Source organism: Doryrhamphus excisus, chromosome 18 (genome assembly GCF_030265055.1).
Source record: "Doryrhamphus excisus isolate RoL2022-K1 chromosome 18, RoL_Dexc_1.0, whole genome shotgun sequence".
Lineage (NCBI taxonomy): Eukaryota > Metazoa > Chordata > Actinopteri > Syngnathiformes > Syngnathidae > Doryrhamphus > Doryrhamphus excisus.
In genome coordinates, this window is record NC_080483.1 from 15,282,663 (window position 1) to 15,292,306 (window position 9,644).

The following is a 9,644-nucleotide window of genomic DNA, read 5'->3' on the forward strand; positions in this document are numbered from 1 at the left end:
TTATCAATATTTTATTGTATAATAATATTTTATATTTTTTTTAATATATATTTTATAAAATATTATTTGATATAATATAGTTTATTATTTTAAAATATTTTAAAATATTTCTCAATTAAAATAAATATTAATAAAAAATATAATAATAATAATAATAATACCAATTATTATTATTATTATTATAAATTAAACAATTACATTGTATTATTACACATGACAATGTTTACTTCGGATCCTGGTCGATAGGTGGCAGTAATACATAGTTGTGTCACTGCACTCCCAAAAAGTCCTGCAAAAAAGAAGCCGAGTGAGAAGCAAAGAAGGAAGTTAAAAAATGAATAGGAGAAGAAGAAGAAGAGAGGACCATAAAAACAACACGGGCTCCTGGCAGTCTGTGTGCACAAACAAGGTTACACACTTACACCCGAGAGGTACATATCTTTTATCACACATATTTATATTTTTATGCACGTGTCAAATAGTTGTCAGCCGTAACGGTGTCCATATTGTGTCTAAGCTTGGCTGGTCGAGTCCCACAGGAAGAGGAAACAGTGGTTTCAGCTAACTGTTACCACTCGTCGCTAGCGAATAGTTAGCTCATCGATGGTCGTTTGGTCGTTACAGGGAAACGTGTAACTGTGTTGATGTTTTATAGTCAACATTTAACGGAACAGCTGACGGGTAGGACAGCTACTTTTATGCCATTTAACCTGCATGTACGCTAGGCTTTTTTTGGTAGGGTGTTTCCCCAGGCTAACAATCTGGGCGTCTGCTGTATGTCAATGTTTGCTAACATTAGCTGCCTGTAACTGATTGACATTAAAGTCAAAGTGGCGTTTTTCCACCAAATGCATTGAAAGCTAGATTACATTCTGTACTTAGGAGGCATTTAAAAATCAAATGACATGCATTTATTTTCTTAAATCCAGTTTTGATATAGAGTTATATATGTTTACACCTTGTCACTGTAGTGGGCTGTTTTTAACTTAATTAATTTACCTAGTAGCTCACCCCACATTTAACGCCCCTAGGTCTCTTTTGACCTCATTTTCCTAAAGATAAAGTCACTCTTACTGATGAATGAGAAAAAATTTAATTTGTAATTTTTTACTGAAAAATAAGATGGAAATTTAGCTCTGCTGCATTTTAAAGATATAGCATGTCTGAAAATGATTATGCAATCTAATAATATTGACCAGCTAATCCCTTTGGTGGCATAATGACATGAGAAACATTTAATTATGATGTCGTGCAGTTGTATACCACCGCAAATAAATATGTTGGTCATTTAAAACCTTCCTGACAGCGTCAATAAAAATGTAACATTATCTTATAAAGACATAATATTTTTGTTTTGTTTTTCTTGTGTCACGTAAAAAGTGAGAGTCCTGCTTGTGCTCTAATATGCAATTTTGTGTTTCAGATATTGTCCCTTAAAAGCCTGACTCAGCTGCTGATATGGTGGACCTGAGACAAACTCTCAGAAGCCCCCAGTCTCACATTCAAGTGAGAGTCTGGGGAGAACATTGCAATAGATTATGGCTTTAGGAGATCATCTTCCACAAAGGTCTGCTTTGACTGCTCGGAAATAGGAGATCGGAAGATGGAGAGACTGGCAGCTGAGAGGGAGATGGACCCCCTTACTGACTCTGACGAGGAGCTGTCTGACGGCGATTCAGCGAATAAGTCTCACCAGTGGGAGAGAACAGAGACGGAAGACGACGAGTGCAAAACTCAGGACATCCCGAATCCAGCCACGCCTCACGACTCCGGAATCGGTGATTTTGAGTGCTGTGGGGCCGCAGAGAGCAAAAATGACACCGAGGAGGTTTCAGATGGAATGGAACACGAAAGCGCCGACGATCACGAGAGCTCCCGGGTGATAAATCAAGACGAGGATGAATCGGCAAAGGAGCAGCACATGAACGGCGAGTCGGGTTGGAGGAACTTTGGCGCGGGGAAGAAATGCAAACCGAGGAGCAGCGGATCAGTTTTTTCGGAGCAGAGCAACCAAAGTGCTTTCCCATCGCCGTCCTTTCAAAAAGGCAACTTTGCGCCCAGCGGCGGCAGGCACAAGCAAGCCCGCAGACGCAACCACCACCATCAGCTGAACCGCGGACGCAGACGCACGGGCAAACAACTCATCTTCGCTTTTAAGGAGATCCTGTCCGAGTCGATCAGCGTGTGGTGCATCTCGTGTGTCCACATGATGATTGAGATTATCGTTACGTTAACTCATAATTGTGGCGTGGGCGTCGAGACCAGCGGGTTGACGCTTTACAGCTTGGGGCGGCGGCTCCTAGCAAAGCTCACGGACATACCGGGAATGAAGGCGGATGCCGGTCGGATTTTAAAATGGACAAAATGCACAGGCACGCACGTGGTGGATAAAGCTGTTAAGTTAGTGAAGTGGACTAAACAAGCGGCCTTATCGACACTCGGACTTTTTTGTGCTTTGGTGATGCTCGGCGCCCAGTGGGTTAAAAGTGTTTTGGTCCGGATCGGCGGCGAAACGGGGAAACGATATTGGACGGCTTTTCAGGAGTCACGTTTTTGGAAGAGGGTGCTGCTCTTGGCGGAGAGTGTCCGTAGCTTCTTCAGGAGAAATGGACACGTACAAGCACCGAGCTTTGAGTCGCCGGGCAGAACAGGTAGAGGCGCGCCGGGTCAGGAGCTGGAGAGACTGCTCGCTCTGACGGAGGTCCCGGAGGAGGAGCTTGATCCCTTTACGGTGCTCGGCGTGGAGGTCCACGCCAGTGAGGCCGAGCTGAAAAAGGCCTACAGACAGCTGGCTGTCCAGGTAATTAAAAAAAACAAAAAAACAACAACGGCTATTCAGATGTTTCTATTGATTGCTTTAGATGAGATGCTGACTAATAGAGTTGTGCTACCGTTTTCTTTTAGGTCCATCCAGACAAGAATAAACACCCACGAGCCGGAGAGGCGTTCAAAGTACTGCGGGCTGCCTGGGATATTGTCAGTAACCCAGAAACACGAAGAGAATACGAGTTGTGAGTATACAACATCAAATCAAATCAACTTTATTTGTATAGCACTTTTCCTGCAAAGACATGCAACACAAAGTGCTTTACAGAATTAAAACAATTACCACAATTAAAAGGAAAAAACAAAGAAACAAAAAAAAAGCCCCTCCATCCCATACTAGACACACACACACACACACAGTCACACAATCACACACAGTAGGGAGACATGGCATGGCACTGAGGATCAAGGAAACGCCACCTTTGGGGCCGTCCACACTGGGAGGAGCTGCAGGCCGTGCCATCGGGGGACCAGCACCCGGGCCCCCCCGACTCCGACAGACGGGCGGACCCCCACATTAAAGGGAGGAACCCCCAGCCGGCCGGGTCAAAGGGACCCAAGGATGGCACCCGCTCAGCAGACCCGACACAGCCCCCAGTGTGGAGGACCCCCCCTGAGGAAACACTGGAGTTAAAAACTGAAGACTTAAGAGCATAAAATAGGTCTAAAAAGATAAAAACAAAACACTGGTGTTAAAAGCTGAAGACTAAGAGCATAAAATAGGACAAAAAAGATAAAAACAAAACACTGGAGTTAAAAGCTGAAGACTTAAGAGCATAAAATAGGACTAAAAAGATAAAAACAAAACACTGGTGTTAAAAGCTGAAGACTAAGAGCATAAAATAGGACAAAAAAGATAAAAACAAAACACTGGAGTTAAAAGCTGAAGACTAAGAGCATAAAATAGGACAAAAAAGATAAAAACAAAACACTGGAGTTGAAAGCTGAAGACTTAAGAGCATAAAATAGGACTAAAAAGATAAAAACATAACACTGGAGTTAAAAGCTGAAGACTTAAGAGCATAAAATAGGACTAAAAAGATAAAAACAAAACACTGGTGTTAAAAGCTGAAGACTAAGAGCATAAAATAGGACTAAAAAGATAAAAACAAAACACTGGAGTTGAAAGCTGAAGACTTAAGAGCATAAAATAGGACTAAAAAGATAAAAACAAAACACTGGAGTTAAAAGCTGAAGACTTAAGAGCATAAAATAGGACTAAAAAGATAAAAACATAACACTGGAGTTAAAAGCTGAAGACTTAAGAGCATAAAATAGGACTAAAAAGATAAAAACATAACACTGGAGTTAAAAGCTGAAGACTTAAGAGCATAAAATAGGACTAAAAAGATAAAAACAAAACACTGGAGTTAAAAGCTGAAGACTTAAGAGCATAAAATAGGACTACAAAGATAAAAACAAAACACTGGAGTTAAAAGGTGAAGACTTAAGAGCATAAAATAGGACTAAAAAGATAAAAACATAACACTGGAGTTAAAAGCTGAAGACTTAAGAGCATAAAATAGGACTAAAAAGATAAAAACAAAACACTGGTGTTAAAAGCTGAAGACTAAGAGCATAAAATAGGACTAAAAAGATAAAAACATAACACTGGAGTTAAAAGCTGAAGACTAAGAGCATAAAATAGGACTAAAAAGATAAAAACATAACACTGGAGTTAAAAGCTGAAGACTAAGAGCATAAAATAGGACTAAAAAGATAAAAACATAACACTGGAGTTAAAAGCTGAAGACCTAAGAGCATAAAATAGGACTAAAAAGATCAAAACAAAACACTGGAGTTAAAAGCTGAAGACTCAAGAGCATAAAATAGGACTAAAAAGATAAAAACATAACACTGGAGTTAAAAGCTGAAGACTTAAGAGCATAAAATAGGACTAAAAAGATAAAACCAACACTGGAGTTAAAAGCTGAAGACTTAAGAGCATAAAATCGGACTAAAAAGATAAAAACAAAACACTGGAGTTAAAAGCTGAAGACTTAAGTCTTCAGCTTTTAACTCCAGTGTTATGGTCACTCTTGGTCTTAAGAGCATAAAATAGGACTAAAAAGATAAAACCATAACACTGGAGTTAAAAGCTGAAGACTAAGAGCATAAAATAGGACTAAAAAGATAAAACCAACACTGGAGTTAAAAGCTGAAGACTTAAGAGCATAAAATCGGACTAAAAAGATAAAAACAAAACACTGGAGTTAAAAGCTGAAGACTTAAGTCTTCAGCTTTTAACTCCAGTGTTATGGTCACTCTTGGTCTTAAGAGCATAAAATAGGACTAAAAAGATAAAACCATAACACTGGAGTTAAAAGCTGAAGACTAAGAGCATAAAATAGGACTAAAAAGATAAAAACATAAGAAAAGTTTAAAAATATTAGTTAAAAGCCTGATTAAAAAGGTGTGTCTTTAATCTTTTTTTAAAAATATCAACATGGTAGTAGTAGTAGTAGTAGTAGTAGTCGTCGTTCCTTGACCAGCTTGCTGACACCCTCGACTTGAACTCGGTCGGCGGGAGGTACAGATTCCTTAAAATGACCCCGGCCCTCCAAACCTGCGTCATGGATTCCGTCCGCTGCTACAAAGAAGAAAAGAAAAAGAGGTTTGCCATCCAGACTAGTTGTTCTGCTTTATCCCCCACACAGGAAGCGCATGGCAGCGACCGAGCTCTCCAAGTCCATGAACGAGTTCCTCACCAAGCTGCAGGACGACCTGAAGGAAGCCATGAACACCATGATGTGTACCAAGTGCGAAGGCAAGCACAAGTACGTGTCTACACGAGCCCAAACGTCACAGTCGCACGTATTCTGTCAGACGACTTTTTTTTTTTTATTTACTTTTTTTTACCTTTTTGCTGACTTCAGGCGCTTTGAGATGGATCGGGAACCCGCCGAGGCCCGCTTCTGTGCTGAATGCGGTTGTCGCCATAGCGCTGAAGAGGGGGACCTGTGGGCGGAGTCCAGTATGTTGGGCCTACGTATCACGTACTTTGCATGTATGGATGGCAAAGTGTATGATATCACAGGTGAGAACAACACATTGGATTGTATAGCACTAGGGGTCTCAAACTCAATTTACCTGGGGGCCACTGGAGCTAGGGTCTGGGCGAGGCTGGGTCGCATCAGGTTTCCAAAAAAAAAAAAAAACGCATTTATTAAAAACAGAAAAATATACAAACTTTTTCAGTGCTTTGGTTCCGATTTTCTACAAGAAAAGCTCTGATAAAACATTCCACTGTTCTCAAATATCTTCATTTTTATTTTTCTACACAAAATAAGATGAAAAATAAATAAATCAAGAATAAAGAAAATCAATCAATCAGTCATAAATTAATATAATAATAATAATAAAACGGCAAATAATAAAAACTTAAGAAACCACATATAGTTGGTGGGTAGACAAATTATTTTTTTCAGATTAAAATGAACAAAGCATTATTAGAGCCCTGTAGACATGACAAAACACGACTATAGTCACATTTATACTCTTTTTATTTACAACATATTGCGCAACTGCAGGGTCTTGAGACACATGCTAACTCGCAAACTAGAGAGCTAGCGACCTAAACGGTAGCCTCCAAGTTATTTCCTTTGAACTTAAAAAGCCTTTAAAAAATTACCACTTCCACACGGATAGGGAGGATAACTATTAACAGTTATTTAACCTTTAACATGAACATTAATGAAACTTAATAATTTTTTCTGGGTACATGATACCATACAGCAGGGGTGGGCAAACTTTTTGACTCGCGGGCCGCATTGATTTAACAAAATTGACAGGGGGGGCCAGACTCTGTAGTATTTTACACGTAACAGTCCATTTTTACACGTAAAAGTGTCATGCAATCTGCTATATGTGCACTTTGAGATCATTTATTTGATGTAAAGTGCGTTATAAATTACATTTATTATTATTATTATTAGGTTAGCGCGCAGACCTCACACCGAGGTGACCAGGGTTCAATTCCACCCTCGGCCATCTCTGTGTGGAGTTTGCATGTTCACCCCGTGCATGCGTGGGTTTTCTCCGGGTACTGCGGTTTCCTCCCACATTCCAAAAACATGCTAGGTTAATTGGCCACTCCAAATTGTCCATAGGTATGAATGTGAGTGTGAATGGTTGTTTGTCTATATGTGCCCTGTGATTGGCTGGCGACTCGTCCTGGTTGTACCCCGCCTCTCGCCCATAGACAGCTGCGATAGGCTCCAGCATCCCCCGCGACCCTTGTGAGGAAAAAGCGGTAGAAAATGAATGAATGAATGAATGATTTTATTATTATTATTTTTATTATTATGTGTTTGTGTCCCTTTTTTCAGAAGCATTTTGTAAACAGCTGTCTTCGGGCGAGAGGCGGGGTACACCCTGGACTGGTCGCTAGCCAATCACAGGGCACATATAGACAAACAATCATTTTTGGAGCCCAGTGAGGATAAGTGGTAGAAAATGAATGAATGAATTTTGTAAACAACAGACCACATCAAATAACGAAATTGATAAAACAGCCACTTCCACCATCAAAAGGTTGGCTCAAGCCGTGATGCCAGGTTGTATGTTGAGTTTAAATGAAATACTTTGGAAAGAACAGGCGGGCCGTATTCAAACACTTGGCGGGCCGGATGTGGCCCCCGGGCCGTAGTTTGCCCACCCCTGCCATACAGCATCCATATCAAACTTGCGCAGGCCGCACTGACATTAAACTTTCATATCAAGGCGGGGGCCTCAAACTAGTGGCCCGCGGGCCGCGGGTTTGAGACCCCTGCTGTAAATGACGAGGACACCCTTAATGACAAACCACGACTACAGTCACATTTATACTCTTTATTATTTACAACATATTGCGCAACTGCAGGGTCTCGAGACACATGCTAACTCGCAAACTAGAGAGCTAGCCACCTAAACGGTAGCCTTCAAGTTGTTTCCTTTGAACTTAAATAGCCAAAAACTTACCACTTCCACACTGATAGGGAGGATAACTATTAACAGTTATTTAACCTTTAACATGAACATTAATCAATAATTTTTTCTGGGTACATGATACCATACAGCATCCATATCAAACCTACGCGGGCCGCACTAATATTAAACTTTCTTATCAAGGCGGGGACCTAAACTAGCGTCCGGGCCGCGTGTTTGAGACACCTGGTATAGCAGTTTCAGGGCGGAGGTTTGAGTGTTTCTCTACGATGATTGGCATGTTTCAGAGTGGGCGGGCTGCCAAAGGATAGTCATCTCTCCAGACACACACCGCGTGCCCTACCACATTTCCTTCGGGTCCAAGAACAACAGCAACGCCGCCAGACACAGGTGACTATGCTGTCCATCATCTCCTCTACGGGTGTCCCGGTACAACTATTCCACTTCCGATCTAATTCCGATGTTGCGGCCTCCGATATCAACCGATATACCGAGCCGATATCGGCACAGGTGACGCATATTTCTGCTGCTTTCAGGACACACCCTGAGCACGCCCCCCCCGGTCCAGCCAACCCGGCAGATTTGCAGGACTTCTTCAACCGCATCTTCAAGGGAGGAGCCCCCACCGACATGCCTGCCAACGGGGCCTTCTTCCCCTCAGGTCCACCTCATCACCACCCCCCGCACGGTGCCGGGCCACCCCCGTTCTCTCCTCCCCCAGGCCAAACGGGTTTCTTCATGCCAGGGGCCCATCATCGCTCCGAGTCCGGCGAACAACCCCCCTGGTCTGAGAGCGGGAAACCTCCCAGGAGGAAGAAGAAGGTCCGCAAACCCTTCCAGAGGTGAAAGTCTGCTATTCACCGGAAAAACAACAACCCAGGGACACATTAAGGAAAGACCCGTTTGGGGTCTGGTCTTGCCCGTTGGCATGCCGACGTCCCAGCCGGAGGTACTTGCTAGTACGAAACCCGAAGATGCGCTACGGGGCGTCGGAAGTGTGGTTGCCGAGGTCGAGGTGCTTTTGCTTTTGCTCATTTCACTTGACATGTTCACATTTTCACTGACTGTGTAGCCTTGCCATTCGTCTGCATTCTCTCCTGCCAAGCCGCAACATTTATTCACCCGCTCTCGGCGACCTCAGCGCCAGGCGTGGCTTTAAACATCATCAACGAGGCCAAAAATGATCTTGGCAGCATCACTGCTTCGGTGTTACACTACTGTATTTCAGTATGCATCCAAACACAAAAAGGTACGTGTCCCCGCGCTTCTTTTCCAAAGTCGCCAATTAAGAGATTTTGATGTCAAATCCACACTTAAATTAGAAAAAATAGACATTATTTTTGTCATCATCATCCAAACTTGTGTTTAAACAGTATGGATTGAAATGTAATCTAATAGAAAACCAATACATTAGGAAAGATTGGTTTACACTGCCCTCTGTTGTTCGTTATTGGGATTACACTGTCAAGATAGAAATTAGCCACATTAAGTGTTGGAAAAATTAGGCTTATTCGACATATTAAATTAAGACGTGTTTTGTCTAATTATTATTTTTTATTGCCACCATTATTATTTTTTTACACGGCGGTCAAGTGGTTAGCACGCAGACCTCACAGCTAGGAGACCAGGGTTCAATTCCACCCTCGGCCATTCCAAAAACATGCTAGGCTAATTAATTAGCAACTCCAAATTGTCCATAGGTATGAATGTGAGTGTGAATGGTTGTTTGTCTATATGTGCCCTGTGATTGGCTGGTGACCAGTCCAGGGTGTACCCCGCCTCTCGTCCGAAGACAGCTGGGATTGGCTCCAGCACCCCCGCGACCCTTGTGAGACCTTTGGGAGAACATGCAAACTCCACACAGAGATCCGCCGAGTGTGGAATTGAACCCT

At 42.3% G+C, this 9,644-nt stretch overlaps 1 protein-coding gene across 2 annotated transcripts; it reads left to right on the forward strand.

Moving 5' to 3' along the window:
- The first annotated feature begins 291 nt into the window (after window positions 1–291).
- dnajc14 (DnaJ (Hsp40) homolog, subfamily C, member 14) lies at window positions 292–9,358 on the forward strand. 2 transcript variants are annotated; one of them, XM_058054857.1, is made up of 7 exons: window positions 292–431; window positions 1,424–2,800; window positions 2,905–3,011; window positions 5,484–5,603; window positions 5,703–5,863; window positions 8,040–8,142; window positions 8,289–9,358. In XM_058054857.1, exons 2-7 carry the CDS (start codon window positions 1,604–1,606, stop codon window positions 8,596–8,598), a joined length of 1,998 nt encoding a protein of 665 aa, XP_057910840.1. In that variant the 5' UTR covers window positions 292–431; window positions 1,424–1,603; the 3' UTR covers window positions 8,599–9,358. The 2 variants fall into 2 exon arrangements, with proteins under 2 accessions (XP_057910840.1, XP_057910841.1); XM_058054858.1 differs by lacking the exon at window positions 292–431 and adding an exon at window positions 471–681.
- Window positions 9,359–9,644: the final 286 nt, after the last annotated feature.

Coding starts and splice junctions, on each gene's coding strand:
- dnajc14 (XM_058054857.1), top strand. CDS start 1,604: ATGGAGAGACTGGCAGCTGAGAGGGAGATGGACCCCCTTACTGACTCT. Junction 3,012..5,483: donor ACACGAAGAGAATACGAGTT/GTGAGTATACAA, acceptor TCCCCCACACAG/GAAGCGCATGGCAGCGACCG. Junction 5,604..5,702: donor AAGTGCGAAGGCAAGCACAA/GTACGTGTCTAC, acceptor TGCTGACTTCAG/GCGCTTTGAGATGGATCGGG.